This window comes from Grus americana, chromosome Z (genome assembly GCF_028858705.1).
Source record: "Grus americana isolate bGruAme1 chromosome Z, bGruAme1.mat, whole genome shotgun sequence".
Lineage (NCBI taxonomy): Eukaryota > Metazoa > Chordata > Aves > Gruiformes > Gruidae > Grus > Grus americana.
The window spans coordinates 33,080,115-33,097,530 of NC_072891.1; the positions used below are offsets into that span (position 1 = coordinate 33,080,115).

Genomic DNA, 17,416 nt, shown 5'->3' on the forward strand with positions numbered 1-17,416 from the left:
ACTTTGCGCCTCCCTGTTGATTCCAAAAGAAACCAAAAAGCCCCATTTTGATTTAACTGATTACAATGAATAGTTTCTTAAAGAAAAATAAAACAAACAAAACTGTAAAAGTAATATCTAACAAGACTGTGGTACTGTAGATAAATATAGGACTGCACAAAAATGTGCAAATTTTCAAATTATTTAACATTTCTACAGCACGATATTACAGATAACAGTTCTACGGCATAAAAAAAAATCTACAGTTTTTAAACAAAAAGATTAACAGTTATGCAACCTTTAATTCACTTCATTGAATGATAAACTCTTGTTAAAAAAAGGAAAAAGTTTACACAGTTAAAAATGAAGCACAGGTCAGCAGTATCTTTACAATACTAAAAAACTAAATCAAGGACTTTCTTTTTAAACATTCCCACATTTTCCCTAAAGTGTTATGACGAGCAGTATGATGGGAAGGGGTGATGTTGAAGTAAAGAGTCCGCTTTGTTTGAGAAGCCAGGACTCAACCATTTAATAAACATCTTGCACTGAACTGCAGTTTTCTCAAAATTTGTCTTTGCAAAAGCATGAAATCCTGAACAAGATGATCATTTTTTCTGATTAATTTCCTCTTCCCTTTAACTTCAACCAATGTCGAACCCTTGAGGTATCTGTAAATGAGATCCTTCAGACGCCTCAGTGGTCAGGATTCTTTTATTATGGTTAGGTTATTAAACTGTGAATTCTTGGTCCACATGGAATAGTTTTTTGTTTGTTTGTTTCTTTTTGTTTTATATATCCCCATTATTTTTTGTGGTTTTTTTATTTATTTTTTTTATTTTATATATCCCCAATAATCGCTCCTTAGCTAAGAGTTAAGAAGTACTTCTAAAGCACATTGTATGGCTCAGAAGCGGCTCTCTGGATCTTAAAGGGCCTGCAATAAAAATCCATGATGGGTTTTTATGTTGCATAGTGATCAAAGCTGCCCAGATATTCCAGTGCGGCTCGATAGCAGAACTGGTATTGATCCTAGAGAAAGAAAGATAGAAAACAAAAGCATCAAAAAGCCAGCTTGTTGGTGGGTTTCTGTTTTCTTTCAACTAAGAGTGAATATTTTGTGGCTACAGACAAAGATACCACAGAGGCATCTGCAGTTCAGCAATACTCTTGCTGACATTAACACAAAACCAGTCTAAGTTACAACAGATGAAGACAGACACTCATTTAATGAAATAACGTTTTCCACAGAACGCAACTTCTTTTTGTGCAGAGACTATATGCCCATCTACTGACTGTTTGTTATTCTGGATTAATATAACATCAGCATAAAGCTTTCTTCTCATGGGACCGTGCTAAGATGGTTTCCCCCCATCGAAAATAAGTAGCAAAATATCCAGTTAACTCTATAGCAAATACAACACTAAGTGATAAAATCCATCACAGCCTTAATATGGAATGCTGTATGGAAAACGACCAGGTTAAAAATCACGTTAAGGAAGCAAATGGAATCGCAACCTTTCAGTAATATAGGCTTTGATGAAGATGTGAAGATATGTTAGCCTGTGGCAAGAAAAGGGCCTAAGAGAGAAATACGCAGCTAAAGCACCTTATTAACATGAAACATTGCATTTCAACCTACACCTGGAAGCAGAGAAAAGTTCAGTGTGGTGAGAGATTTGCGTATACCTCTGGTGAATCCAACATTTGGCATTTCATGTTATTCTTACTCCCACACAGCAGTCCTTTTGCATATTTATGTAATATTGCACACTTATACTGAAATGGCACCTCTGTGCACTCATTTGCAACTGCCACTCAGGGTTTAAATGTTAAAAAAGAAAAAAAAGAAAAAAAGAAGTTGCTTCTGAAAGCTATTGAAAACATTAAGAAAGTCTGCTTATTTATCTGATAGTGCTATGTGGTAATCTCACATGGGTTATACTTGTTAAGATCACAATTAAAATTCTTTTGGACACCAGGAAACTCATCAGATACTTGCTTCAATGTAGTGCCGTGATCACTAATAGTTCTTTTCTGCTGCGTATTGGAACAGTGGGAAAATGCATTAGACATATGCCTAAATTTTAAGTGTATGTGTGGTCCACATGGAGTTCAAATGCTTTGTTGAGTAAGGATTAGATTTCTTGGCAGTTTATACTACTGAATGAGAGATGTGTTTTCCACGGAACCCTGAAAGAAATGTGTACACAACACTTCTACTTTCAGCAGGAGGGATAAAGGGTAACATACAGAAATATGTCAAAGTAGGAGGAGGGAGAATATATTGCATAGTTGAACTCTGTCAGGTAGGCTACAAGAAGCACAGTTTTTCTGTATACTGTAGTTATTTCTTGGAACTAAAATGACAGAAAGCAGTCGTTTTTCATTTTGCTTATCCAGAAGAATGATGGTAATAGAAAAGAAATGGAATTAACTCTTCCGTTTGGTCACAGTGATTTACTTGGCTAACTGAGAAGATTAAAAATAAGTATCTTTATTTTTTGTATAAGTTTTTATGAAGTTGTTGTCTTAAAAATAAGACTACCCAGCTTTTATTGAACAAGTTTAATTTTCTTGTGGAAAATGGTAAACTCTGGGGAACCATTCTAAATTTCACAGACTGTAATTTAAAGGCCAGTGTCAATCAAATTACACTAAATAAATGTATCACCTAAAATCTTTCCCATCTCTTGCCCTTTTCCTTGGTTCACCTAACCTACTGGCCCTGGCTTAGTTCAAGTCTCCTGTTCAGAAATTTAAGTATAGATTAAGCCCAACTGAAAATGTTTAAGCATTCTTTACAACATGACAGTTGCAAGCATCTAGGCCCAGGAAATCACTTGATACTGCTTATCACTTTCCTTATTCCTCTACGGCACTCTTGCTGGTAAAGAAATTATTTACACTATAGTTTTCTTGATGCTGAATTTACCATTATGATCTTCAGGCAAACATCCACTTGCTTGGTGAGACAAAGTCAAGAAAACCATGAAAATAATACAGTGTCAGTCTGAAGCCATGAACAACACTTTGCTCCCAGAACAAAAAAAGCAGTGGATTCGCCTGCAGAAACAATTTGCCTCCTTCTTTATTACCACACATTTCTGCCAGGAAACAAAGGTTCAAATAAAAATGGGTAATGTTTCTTGGAAAATTATTTTCCTCAACTACCATAATGTAGGATCCACTACTGAAATTACTTTTTTTTCTTCCCCAGCCTGCAGTATCTACTGCTGTAACAGGAAATAGTCCTTGCAATACCTTTATGGCAGATTTTACACTGTAGTCATATAGTCACTATATGACTTAAGATATAAATGCAAGCACATTTTATATAATCTGTGCATTTTTTGGCTGTGGAAATATCCCTTCTTTTCCATCAGCATTGTATATGGATACTGTCTTCCTCACCTCTGTCTGTACCATGGCTGGCCGCTGCGTCCTTAACATTTTGACAGTCTGGAAGATATCTACAACACCTTCATATCTCATTCTTTCTAACACGATGCTCAGGGTTATGAATACTCCAGTCCTTCCAACACCCGCACTGTTGCAATAAAAGAAAAAAGAAAGGAAAAAAGGAATGTTAATTGACAGTTAATGCTGAAAGAATTGGCTGACAAATTATCTGTGGTTACAACACACCATATGTGTACAGATTTCTATATGGAGGAAGGCTCACTAAGCAAAATTCCACAGCAGACTACCACATTGCTTTTTGAAGAGTAATTGCTCTCAAGCAAACTTCATGCACTACTAAGTACTTCCTGACTCTCCAGTCTTCATTGCAAAGTGACTTGGTTTGTTCATTCAGATATACAGTAATCAGTGCATGGTGAAGGAAAATGACAACATTTGTTGCCAATGATCTACGCTGGAAATGACAAGAGAAAAAGATGGCAAAATGTATTTTACTGCTTGCTTTACTTTAACTCGGTCATGTAGGTGCCCTGTTTTGCACATCTTCAGTGTGTTAGTTTACATTCTACTACTTTGAGTTAAAGGTAGTGAATTTTCAATTAATATTGCAATTGTTCATACACACTACAATTCAAATAATGGATACATGAAAATCTTAAGACACAGCTTTTATTCAAGTCTAGCAGTCTGGATCTTTAGCTTTCCAATAATGACATATGTACACCATGTTTGTCTGCATTAGTCTGAAATGTCTTCTTTGAATCTATGGCTTGTTTTCTCTCTGTTCTGTCTTAGGTTTCTGTTATTAGCTAAAATCCCCAAGAAGTGCTAGAAATTCCTGTAATCAATAGAGTAAGTATTTGTCCGTTATTAAAATTAAACAATGACCTATTCATGAGGATGATTCTTGGACAAAGAGACAGGTGACTACACAGAAAGAAAGATTTTCCAAGTCTGAACTTGCATGGGTGGAAATTAAGCACCCCATTATCTCACTGTTGATGCTAATAGTTTCACAAGGTTTTCTCCAGTCAGATAGACTTGGGAAGCTGGAGATTTACAAGACCTATTCACCAGACAAGAGAGTGGAAGAACATGGACAGCAGGGGAAGACTGAAGAACTCTGAACATTGATATGGGCTATGACAGAGATCTAGTGAATTCATGAGATTAGTGTGGAAATCCACTGTCCAAATTGTATCATGGTATTTTAGAGCTTGGCCTAGATCAGTGCACTGCTAGACCTATTAAATATATGTGATTGGATTTAGCAATTTTGCATAAATCATATGCCTTCAGAGAGCTGAAGTCAAAGGACAATTGAGACACAATTCGACAAAATATCATGCTCTTGGTGCTAGTTTACCCATATGTGATGGCAACGGTCCTGGACATCTACAGCAATTGGAGTGTAAAGTCTGCTTTCTATGATAAGGTAAATTAGAAAGCTAATTTTCAAGAAGATGCTGAAAAAATCCTGGAAAAATAGCATTGGAATCTGCTTAGTCTTTATAGAGCTGATGACAGTGTGATCTATACCAAGTAGCCCACAAAGTGACCAGCAGAGTGAAGGCAGATTACCATTTTTCATTCTTCTTGTTCCTGCTCAACCATTGAAATATGATCTTCTCAATATGTGTGAGGATTTCTAGCTTCACATATGATTCAAATCTTTACTACTTTAAAAAAATGCTCAGAATTCTTTCTTTCAGCAAAAGAAGGGAATTAATTTGTTGTCTTGGGCTCTTAAGAAATGAAAAAGTATCTGGAGAAGCTACTTAATGAGGAAGATAGACCAACATGGAACTATCTCAATGCCTGCAAATCCAAACTAGCCATCAAGCGTAATATTTTGGTAAAGCCTGTAGGAAATGGACTGTGCTGCCCTGAAAGTGGCAAGCATATTTTAACATTATATCAACTCCTCTTAGAAGATGCTTAGGATTTCTAAAGAGTGGTGGAAGTCCACACCAGTACTAGTAGCATTTTAACAATTCAGCTGATTTCTTTCAGTGCAAGCCAAAGAGCAAACTGAGGTCTACCATGGCATTTAAGAAAGCAATGTGACATCGGTTTTAAACAATTCTGAATTTAGTAAATAGTGAAGGCACTACTTCATGATGTAGTATGATTCACTCAACTTTAAACAGTTAGAAACCAAAGTTAGGATGCTTTAATGAGTCATGCGGAAGTACTGATGTTTTTGTAAGAGAGAAGAGTTTGTTAAAAATATATCTTGAAAGCATGCTTTTTAAAGGGTGGTCTTCCTCAGTTTCCAGCTAAAAGTTGGAATAACAAGTCTATAAATATCTAAAATTGGTTGAAGTGAAAATTTTGCTTTAAGGTGAACAGTCCTTTGCTCTTTTAACTATTTTTTAAATTGTAACCATTGATCTATTTGTAAAAATGCCAGAGAAAAACATTTTAAAATTGTGGGTGGCAGGGGTTTACAGTGCAACAGAGAAAGCAAGCCTGTGAAAAATGTGTAGAGTGGGAAGGAGAACACAGGGAAGTGGCACTAGGAGAGTTTGTCATTTGAAGAATTTCTCTGCACAAGAGAAATCCTTAAAAACTCATCACTGTACAAACAGGAGGCATTATTACAATAATTGCACAAAGACTAGGAAAGTGCAGGTACCCAGGATCTTGTGCTTCCTGAAAGAAACAACTAAACTTAACTAATTTGCTAGGGATGTTTTCTGTTCATGTAAGTTGACTAACATTCATAATGATGATTAGCATTACCGATCTTGAAATTGTTGTTACAATTATGATAACACATTTAAAGATCAAGCCATGATGAATTATACTGGATTTGACTTTGTTTCTACCAAAGTCAATGGTAGAAATCTCCATAATTTCAGCATGAAAGATCACACCCATTTGGAAGGGATGCATAACCTACTGCAAGCAGTATTTCATTGCAGTCACAAGTGGACAAGTTTGCATTGTACAAAGAACTTAGAAGAATACCATCACTTTGCTTTCTTATGTATGTCTGCATAAAGGCATAAATATTGCTTATTACTCCTCTGCTCTCAAAACTCATTAATGTCAGGAAGAGTAAGGCTTGTTCTTATCATGGTTGTCCTTCAGTTTCCCTTGCCAAATGAATCCTTAACACTGCTGTCCTCCTTATCAGGCCATAAAAATTTTTAGGCATACCAGAAAAGTAGGATTCAAGTAGTCCAACACATTTATTTTCTTAGTCTTTCAGACTAAGGGAGGGTAGGAACTCTGTTAAAACACACTGGTGTTTTCACAACTTCTGGTTGCTGGCTTTGGAAGGCCAAGAATCTCTCTCCCTCTGTATATTCGTATACTCTAGTAAATATGTTCATTTTGTCTTCTGGCTAGTATTAGGGCATTACTTGGCTTGCAGGAAGGACCTGGAACCTGTATCAGTATTTTTCATCTCTGTTATATAAATAATATTTAATCTACCAAAAATAATTTAATGTTGCAAAAAAGAGTATCTAAAATCCTAATGGAATTTATAGAAAAAAATTATTAAATAAAAGATAAAGATATTATTTTTGGCCATCTGCTATAAACTCTAGAATACTGTAGAGAAAATAAATAAAAAAATACAAGAATATTAAAAAGCCCCACCCTGGATTATTCCTACACACCCTGCAAGCTGTTTTCATCTGCATATCAATTGTAAAGGAATTGAGGGAAGGCATCAAATCAAAAAATGCACATTACATTCTGAAGTTAGAACTCACCAATCCAAACCTCAATGATTTTCTGACAGGCAAAGTTTCTAAACACTACTTTCTACTATTTTTGTTTGTCTCATCTTGATTGCTACTAATGTGCTACTGAGGTGTAACTAGCTTGTTTACAGCTAATAATCCGCACCAATGTAACAGCCTAACTTTTAATTACCAGTGGGAAAAAACCCACAAAACCAGATATAGCAGCCTGTGATAAGGCTCTTCCTACTGCTTTCTGCATGTAGCATTGACCAGATTGTTTTGCATTAGAGACAGTTTTAAGTGAAGAAAAAATCACATGCTTCCACATATTTCAGAAAAATCTTTTCTGCGCAACTGGGATATCATAGAACAGCTCCTGTTTCATAAAGAAGTCCTATGTGTTCCTTTTTAGATCTTCTGTTTGATTATATTTTCTGATAGCTCACCTATGAAATTCCATTTACATACACCTTCACTGCAATCAGCAATCAACTTCAGAAAAAAACAATTCTGCATATGAGGCTTTGTTTACTTACCTGCAATGAACAGAAATTGGTCCATCCTGACCAAACTGCTCTTTTGTTTTATGCACTTGGCCTATGAAGTCAATAAATCCTTCTCCAGACTTTGGCACTCCTTGTTCTGGCCAGTCAGTGAACTGGAACTGCCTCACTGTTCGGGACTGTCCATCCTTTAACAAAAGACACAAATAATGCATCCCAAAAGCATGTTTCAGCAGCTGGAAGTCAGTCAGCCAACAACCAGAAAGACAATCACAGAACAAGGACATTGAGAGGAGTTAGGGAATGGCTAAGATCATGTTTATGAAGACTCTTTCAATCGCAGTACTGGCTGGTGATTTTGGACACGTTGGTCCAGAAGCGCAGTTTCATTAACAACATTGCATAGATTCCCTTCTGCACTGGATAGGAGAGTTGTCTGACATTCTGTCTGTGTAAAAAGTGTGCCTGTGGCTAAAGACATAACAATCTCACCAGGTTATACGATTGTTTTGGTAAGTTACGCTTTGAATCCTGTGGACTCCAAATTTCTTTTAATACAGAACAGGTAGAATAAGGCCATCCAATCTGACCCTACATTTCCTAGATATGCTCATCTCCTGCATGGCAGGAATATCTTCACTGATAAGACTTGTTTAGTTATTGCCCTCTTTGCAGATGATATCTTTAATATGAGGTGGACATTTGCCTAGATGAAGATGGGTCAAGACATGTCAGTTGTTTAAGAAATCATAAACTTCCCTTCAATCACTGTAATTTCATTCATTAACAGCTTGGACTCAGTCAAAATTCTTCCTCTCACAAAACAAGTTGGCTGAAGCTGTCCATTACCTTTGGTTACGAATACCAACAGGATTGTTTAAAATTGCAGAATACTGCAGCATGGTTATTTCTATAAGGAAGCCACTGGAAATATTGAACACCAACTTCTGCCATATGCCTATTTAATGTGTAAACGGTCAGGACGTATAAATAGAAAAAATACAATACAAATGGATGAAGTAAATTTGTTCTGAATTTTCAAACATTGCTCTTGATGATTTTGACACTGTCAATCTGCACAGCTGAAATGTTTAAATCATGGGCACATGAGCTGCTGATGTGAACTAGTGCCTCTGGACATGCTGTTTCCTCTTTTACTGTGGGTTTTTGTCTCCCATGTCTCAGATGAGTAAGGAAAACAGAAAATGAGTGTGTGTGCCAGCCACTGCTCCATGAGACGACACACTTATACTTCTTTGACTTAGTATCCCTTATATCCCACTAGATCACTGTGACAATTTAGTAGTCCCTTTCTGTGGAATGTTTTTGCCCACTTAAAAAAAAAAAAAGAAAATCTGTTTGAAATCATTTACCCAATGTTATCTCTTGTGGGCATCAACACAAAGAACTAAATATTTCCTACCTAAATGACATTTTGTTAATACAGACTTCTCTCATAATGGTCTCTGTGATCTCATTTTTCCCCAAGAAGACATAAGGAAATTGCACCCTTCAGACACTCTTAGGCACATGACATTAATTAATCAATTAAGAAGACAAAACAATAGGTTGATTCCCTCCAAAATAACCTCCCATTCCTCTAAGGTAAAGAAAGAAAACCTTTAGTCTGACTCACTTGCAACATGTTGATTAAGGAGATGGAAGCTCTTCAGCAATTTCTGAACCTGACAGGAATTGTGCTAGAACAACATTAACTTTCCAGGGGTTGAAAAGATAAGAAAGATTCTGCTTTACTTAAGTTTAAGTTGTCACTAGAAAGATTACAAATTTCTATGTGCAAAATATATTAGATGGTAAACTTTTTTTTTTTTCCAAGTGTATTTAAACCACAGAATCATAGAATCCTAGAATGGTTTGGATTGGAAGTGACCTTAAAGATCATCTAGTTCCAACCCCCCTGCGATGCGCAGGGATGCCTTCACTGGAACAAGTTGCTCAAAGCCCCATCCAACCTGGCCTTAAACACTTCCAGGGAGGGGGCATCAACTGTTTTACTATACTTCAGGATGATAACAACTCAATAATTCAGTGCAAGTCTGTGAAAACTGTTCTGGTTTCATTTTAATGGCAATAACTTCTGTTATTTAATGCTATTTAATGAGCACAGAAGTAAAATTAGTTATTCTGATGTTGGACTAGCATTAAAGCATATTGGGAACTGATCTGCAATTTCTTACACAGTTCCCTTTGCTACTGACATTATAAACAGTGCTGCTTTCTTTTAATGAGATGCTTGCCAATAGCAGTCCAAATACAAATGCCAAATTTTATTAAAATCTTTACTTTTGAATATTGTGACAGTTTGCAGAGTTGGTTATCAAAATACAAACTTTCAGATCCCTGTGTGGAGCAGAGGGCTTTTAATGTGTCGTCCTATTGATTGGCTGACCGTTTGGATTTCTTCTTGCTCCTCGCAGGGGATATTCAATTGTCTTTTCATGAGGCTGTAGAATTTATAATAGTTTCTTAGAGCCATCACTAATAGTTTAGCCTTAAATGAGACTGCCCTAACATACTGACCTCTGGAGTTTACAGAGAAAGTGAGTATAAAGCAGTCAGAAGCAGTAAATTGAAACAGTTACAGAGGTCAATTTCACCTTACAACAATTCACAGCTCAGTTTCAGAAATAAGAGGGAGTTCCACATCAGACACTTGCTGGTGACACCCACAAAGGCAAAGTGCTTCTTTTCTTGTCCCTGGGGAATAATTGGCAAGCTCGGCTCTGCCACAGCATGGATGGTATTCTAACCTTACGGATGGGTTTGGAGAATAGAGGGAGAGAGGCTGGTTACAACTGCCTGCAGCACTTACTCTTTGAATACAACAATTTAGTTAGATGGTCTCAATTACTGGGTGTGACAGCCATAAAAGCCTAACTGCAGGAAAACTATAATGTGCATTCTGGTAAATAGTCCCCACTGCTTCCAGTAAATTTGGAAGGAGCTGTAGTTTCCCAGAATATCTACAAAATTTGAGATGGTCCTGCGAGCGTGCCAGTGCATTGTTTAACCAAATTTGTACCATCAAGGTATACAAGATTTGAGAAGCAATGATATGTGATGGTAAAATGGTACAACAGGACTGCCAAAGTGCATGTGTGTTTGGCACTTTTTAAAAGAGGTGTATTAACATCAGGTCCAATAAAACTATTTCTGGCAAATTAAGTTATTCAACCCTTTCAGATTTTTTACTGGTTTGCTAGCTACAAGTAAACAGACTTTCATAAGTAACCTAGTTCATTATAAACTCTTCAGAGAACTTTTCTGGAAATACATACTGTTTGTAGACACTTCACTTAAACTACATCTGTGGCTTTTTGTCATTGTTATTTTGTGATCTGAGCTTTGTGAACTATGTCACGTAAAACCTCTTCCAGCTTGAGATGGAACAGATTTTTAATAGATGACCTATGAACACTATCAGCACAGTTGTAGTGAAATTGGCTTTGACTGTCTATGCTTACAAGTATGGTTAAAGACTGATGTTAGGACCCTGTTCTCCACTTTTGTTAGGCACAAATATGTTACAGGAGCTATGATTCATGTGATCATTACTATTTTTCAAAAAGAATGAAAATCAAATCCAGTGTGTCTACACTTTCTTTTCAAAAACACACCCCTAAGTTTTGTTTGCCAAATTAAAATATTCATATGCAGACTTTGTTAGTGACAATACTGTCTAGCTAATTGTTAATACTACCTAATTTTACTTGAAAATAACATTAAAAGCAGCAGTCTAGCTAACTATGAGAAAGTCTAATATTTTGGGTGCTGACTGGCAACTCTGAGTAATCACTCATGTTATTCCTGGACAGTACACTCTGCTATTTTGCTTGAACAACTAGTATTCTACAGTGCTTACAGAAATGGAGGCTGTCAGTAATTTTTCCTGCCATGCAGACTAAAGTGCCAGAAATCAAAAGTCTGAGACATGCTAAATATTTATTTAAAGTTTATGCACACTTAATCTTATATCAGTGCTCAGCTTTGGACTCAGGAATTCAGATAAGAAATGCAGTATGAAAATGAGGATGCTAGGGTCACAGCTGCATGTATCTACTCTGCAGATATACAAAGTGCTGAAAATATGCTATGCCAAAAATCAAATTATAATGTGCAAACCTTGTCAAGCTCTTCTTACGAATGCTATTTGCTTGCAGTTTTTGAATCTCAATGCATTAAGCTTCATATTTGTTCTGCCTAGAGGGTGGTGCAAAACTCGCCCCAAAAAATGTTCAAGGGGGAAATGAGGAAAAAAGGGAAAATGGTCCTCAAATCATCTAATTTATTTCAGCACAAATAGTTACTCAGAACTTTACAATGTTGTGCTGCCCAGATGTTAGATCTGAATGAAGTCAATTGTTCTTACATAAAGATCGCATAAAAACTTTATCTGCTTTTTGCTTATAGCTTGTAGAAAGAACACCCCCAAGGTTTTTCTAATAATAATAAAAATTAAAAAAAAGAGGAGAACAGAAAGAAATTGACATTTCCTTTTAAATTCACGTGAAATAGTGTAATGCTATGTTAACTTACCCTTGCATCTGTAACCTTGAATTCCCTCAGAATATACTGTGGCATGTTGTACTCTGCCATTGGATCTACCACAAAATACTGGTATCTGGCTGAGCGCTCTGCAGGCCAGTACTGGTGGCATTTTTCCTACAAAGTAACGAAGCAAAATACCATTACTCGAGCCCACTACCATAAACTGTTATAAACCCTTCTCCACTCAGATAAATGTAACACTCATGGAAAGTGCCATTAGTGATCGGAACATGAACTGTTTGTCTTGCTGTGAACATGAAGTTCCATACCTAGAATAAAAAATGATCTTCAATATTACATTGCAAAGGGGTTCTCTGTGGTCACTGTACATCTGAACTAATTTATAATTCTACTCAGTTCTATTATTTATCAGTGACAAGAGCTGTCCCTACCCTAATTTTCAATACAGAATGGAATTTAGATCTTGAGGCCACCTTCAGTTTTCTTTCTACTTCCCTGTTGAAGCAAGTACCCCTGGCCTCAGTTGACTGTCTCTCTGCCTCCACTAGCCGTGTCCTGAATCTTCTCTATTCCCCAAATACATGGCCTGACTCAGATTTCACTTATGACATACCAGTTTTTTCTTGATGCAATCCTGTCCAGATAGTAAACTGCTTCATTCTTTCCACTACAAAATGCAACACTTGAATGAGTTTAGGACTGTTAACTGGGTGCTGAAATGTTAAAGCTCAGTGCTATGACGATACAGAAAATATTCAGATCTCAAAAATACCACACTTGCTTTTAACATTGTTAAAACGAGACACTGCAAAAGAGAAGTTTCCAAATAAGAAATCCTCATTGTTCAACAGACAGCAATGCTCTCTCTGCATACTTTGGAATATCAACATGCAAACTCAGTTGCTGAAGCTCAGTGTGTCCCACAACAAAATGCCATGTCTAGCCTGTCTATTGCAACACATCTACAGATTGGAAAACCTTACACCTGGTGATCAAAAACGTCACTGATATTTCAAAAGCAGAAGGACCCTAAATCCTTACCTTTCTCTTTAGAAATTCCCATAACAATGAAATATTTTAATAAAAAAAAATTATAACAAACATTTTAGTAAAGGAATATCACAGCCCTACTTACTCTGCCCATTTCTCGTAGCTTAGTGAGCATGACCACAATTGTAGAATTATGCTCCCAGAGCATTCTCCAGAAGTCTTCGGTTGTTTCTGCTAAAGGACCCTGTGTAGCTATGTAAGCTTTTTGTTGTCTATATTGAAAACAAAGTAAATTAAGAAAAATATTTTAATTAAAAAAATTAATTGATATATGTTATCTGTTTATACATAAATACTATCTAGAGAAAAAATTTATATACTGTTAATAATAAGCATATTGAAACCTTTTATGGTTGTTTAATCAAACCTTGTCTTTCTATTTTTAGAACTTTGTAAGGGAAATTACTTTGTTAATATTATGATGTATGTCTTTATCATTATTATTTAAATTTTAATGCAACTCTAATCGCTCAATTTTGTGTGCTGTAAAAAGCACTTAAGAAATACTTAGTTGTGCTGGTTCATTTTGTAGAAATAACTGTCTAACAATCTATTAAGTTTAGGAATTATAGCATCAAGCAGTTTCTTTATTAACTCCTTTTCAACAGTCTGATGCCTCCAGCAAAAGTAAGGCAGGAAGAAATTTCAGGGATGGAGTGCACTGCATTTCCAGGCCTTAAAACACTACTAGTGGAAGTCACCACCAAGCTGTTAAAAGCTTCTGGATCAGGAGCTTTATAAGATGATGATGAGTTCATGTTGTTCTTGCTTCTTACAGTCAACAGAAACACCTTTGTGGATGACGGTGGAGATGAAAGGTGTTTCCAGTTATGAGCAGAGGCTCAGAAACTGATCTTTGTGGGTTCAGATACTCAGGTACACCTAAACTGCCTTAGGGAAACTGCACAGCTTCTTCTTCATGCCTTTTTCTACCAGCCGCTTAGTCAGCTGAGGGCATATTGCTCCCTGTTGTCATGAAGATGCTAGTGGGCTACACAACTGTTTATGTATAAAATGCTTTTGGCAGCTATGTCTAGTTTTAATGAGTTCCAAGATCATAGATTATCACCTTGACACAGGGAGTGTATTTCTTCTGCATATTAGTTCCATGTATCTTTTTAAGCAGATTGTTGTGAAGGAATAGAGGTTCCAAATTATGAATGTGCAGTAACTTTCAGCATGTAAAACATACTGAGAGTTCTCAATGGTTTAAAGGTAGGTAAAAATATATAACTTTCAAGACTCTACATCATTTACAGAATTTTCCTCTATTGCATGGGTGAAAATCTAACCCTTTTATTAATATTTAAAAAAACACCCAACCAAACATGGCATGCACAGATAATAAACACTACTGAAGTTCAGTACTAAATTTTGTTATTTTCAGTATAATTACATACATAATTTTGTAAACTTTTAAAGCAGTCCACATGGGAACACATCAACATTAGTACCTGTATCCATCAATGAAACTGGCATTAATATAATCAGAGCCTTCTACTCCTCGGATTGGCTGCAAGCATACCCTTGTAGACTCATATGGCATAATATTGACAAGGCGATTTTTGAATTTGTTACACGGAAGGTTGGCACTGATGAATCTTGAAGTGTGAGCCTTAGAGCTAGCAAGACGCTTTTGAAAATAAATAAAAAGAATTGAGGTCAGGTATAACAAAACCAAATGACATTATCAGATTTTATGATTTCAGCTCATTATCCATTAATGAATAATTTCAATTTCAGATGCTTACTTTTCCATATTTTATTGCATTACTTAAATATTTGTAAAGCTTCCCTTAACACCTTATAAAAGTTTTATGTCTGCTCCATTAATGCATATGGACAAATTTGAGTATTAAACCATTACGCAAACACACATTTCAAGCTATTGAAACAATAAGGAACAGCAGGGTTAAAACACCTTCACTGAACGGTTCTTGTCTGGACACCAGTTGAAGATAGAATGGTAAATTTTACAAAGGACCATCTTCCTAATTTAAAATTTTAGCCTGCCAATGTCTTAACATTTGATTACTGGAAACCACTGGTGGAGGACAGAGCCGCATTAAGTGTTACACCATTTGTTTTTGGTTCCCCACAAAATAAAATCCCAGTACCTTAAATTCCAGTTCCATTCCTGTGACATTTTCGCCTGTTTCAATCTGTGTCAGCTTCTGGATATAAGCATACAGGTTTCTGGCTGGCACTTCGGTATTTCCACATGTCACTGCTTCCAGCAGTGCATCGTGGATAAAGATGTATTGGTCCTCAGTTTGAACCATGTAATTCCTCTGCGCTCTCATTAGAGTTACGTGGCCATAAATATCTACAGTCTTTTCATGCTTTATTCTCTCCAACATGGCATCTATCACAATGAAACAGCCAGTCCTGCCAACTCCAGCACTGAAATAAATGAACACAGGAGGGAAAACATGAGGGACTATTTCATGCATTGTGCTTACTTGTATGGCATTCAAGTTTTAAAGTTTCGTAACATTGATTTGAACAGCACATTTTTCCAAATATGAACATCAGCTTTTATGAAAGAGGTCAGTGTTCTGAAATAAGTAAACTCCTTTAACACCCATTACAAGCAATTGAGAACGTAGAATGCTTTTATATGAGATCTTTGCATCTTGCAGTTTCAGGCTTGACTATAATAGAAATAAAACACATTGCAACATGTTCTAGAAATATATGTTCTTAAAAATGGAAATTACTGGAGATGATGAATCCTTTAAGAATTCAAGCTTTATTTGTAGCATGATTACTAACTCATTAAACATGCTGCTGTTGCTATTCTGTTTACAAGGCGAATTTATTAACAAACAACAGTGTTACAGAAAAATGAGTCTTATACATTTCTATTGTGCTTTGGAAGTAAACTTTCTATCCTTTCCCCTACTCCATCAATGGGGCTCCTATTAAAATTGTTCTGTACTCTGCTTTTTCACTTAGTCAGGCCATGCTGTTATTCTTTGCAATGCAGTCATGCCTAGGTAGCTGTGCCAGCTTTAGGCTGGGGAGTTACCCATTTGGTAACTCCAATGTCTGTCTTGCAGCTCTAGGAAAATGTAAGAAAGATCTAGAATGGCCAGAACCTGGACCAGGATGATCAGTAGCCACATTATTTCAAAGGACAGATTATAAAAGGAGTAAAATATGCTTAAAGACAAAGCTTGAAATCATAGCAATGAATTAATGTCCACAGTGGAGGAGTAATATTTATAAGGTGGAGGCAAAGTTAGTGCCTCCTCACAGGCTTTGAGCTAAGTCAGTTGCTGGTCTTAGGCAGCAGCTGAAGTGAAGCTGCATCAATCCTGTTGAGGCCAAAGAAACTACTACTTCTTAGCTCTCTGCACAATAACAGATTCTGCAGGAACAACTCTGAGCTAGAAAAAAATCCACAACCTGAATTTGTGCAAAGCATTTGACACTGTCCTGCACGACATCCTTGTCTCTAAATCGGAGAGACATGGATTCGATGGATGGACCACGCGGTGGATAAGGAATTGGCTGGATGGCTGCACTCAAAGAGTTGTGGTCAACGGCTCAATGTCCAAGTGGAGAACGTTGACGAGTGGCGTTCCTTAGGGGTCGGTACCGGGACCGGCACTGTTCAACATCTTTGTTGGGGACATGGACAGCGGGATCGAGTGCACCCTCAGCAAGTTTGCCGATGACACTAAGCTGTGTGGTGTGGTCAACACGCTGGAGGGAAGGGATGCCATGCAGAGGGACCTTGACAGGCTGGAGAGGTGGGCCCGTGCGAACCGCATGAAGTTCAACAAGGCCAAGTGCAAGGACCTGCACGTGGGTCGGCGCAATCCCAAGCATGACTATAGGCTGGGTGGAGAATGGATTGAAAGCACCCCTGAGGAGAAGGACTTGGGGGTGTTGGTGGATAAAAAGCTCAACATGAGCCAGCAGTGTGCACTTGCAGCCCAGAAAGTCAACAGTGTCCTGGGCTGCATCAAGAGAGGTGTGACCAGCAGGTGGAGGGAGGTGATCCTGCCCCTCTACTCCACTCTTGTGAGACCCCACCTGGAGTACTGCGTCCAGCTCTGGGGGGCCCCAGTACAAGCAAGACATGGAGCTGTTAGAGTGAGTCCAGAGGAGGGCCATGAAGCTGACTGGAGGGCTGGAGCACCTCTCCTATGAGGACAGGCTGAGAGAGTTGGGATTGTTAAGCCTGGAGAAAAGAAGGCTCCGGGGAGATCTAATTGCGGC

The 17,416-nt window shown here is 37.3% G+C and overlaps 1 protein-coding gene across 34 annotated transcripts in view; it reads right to left on the reverse strand.

Moving 5' to 3' along the window:
- Window positions 1-261: 261 nt before the first annotated feature.
- PTPRD (protein tyrosine phosphatase receptor type D) overlaps window positions 262-17,416 on the reverse strand; it is a 1,257,748-nt gene continuing 1,240,593 nt past the window's right edge. For all 34 annotated transcript variants that reach the window (XM_054809724.1, XM_054809742.1, XM_054809753.1 and 31 more), the window contains 7 exons: window positions 15,304-15,589; window positions 14,641-14,819; window positions 13,272-13,398; window positions 12,164-12,289; window positions 7,640-7,794; window positions 3,394-3,529; window positions 262-1,011 (listed from right to left, as the gene is read on the reverse strand). In XM_054809724.1, coding sequence (XP_054665699.1) covers window positions 943-1,011; window positions 3,394-3,529; window positions 7,640-7,794; window positions 12,164-12,289; window positions 13,272-13,398; window positions 14,641-14,819; window positions 15,304-15,589 — 1,078 coding nt within the window. In that variant the 3' untranslated portion in view covers window positions 262-942. The remainder of the gene's footprint in view (window positions 1,012-3,393; window positions 3,530-7,639; window positions 7,795-12,163; window positions 12,290-13,271; window positions 13,399-14,640; window positions 14,820-15,303; window positions 15,590-17,416) is intronic.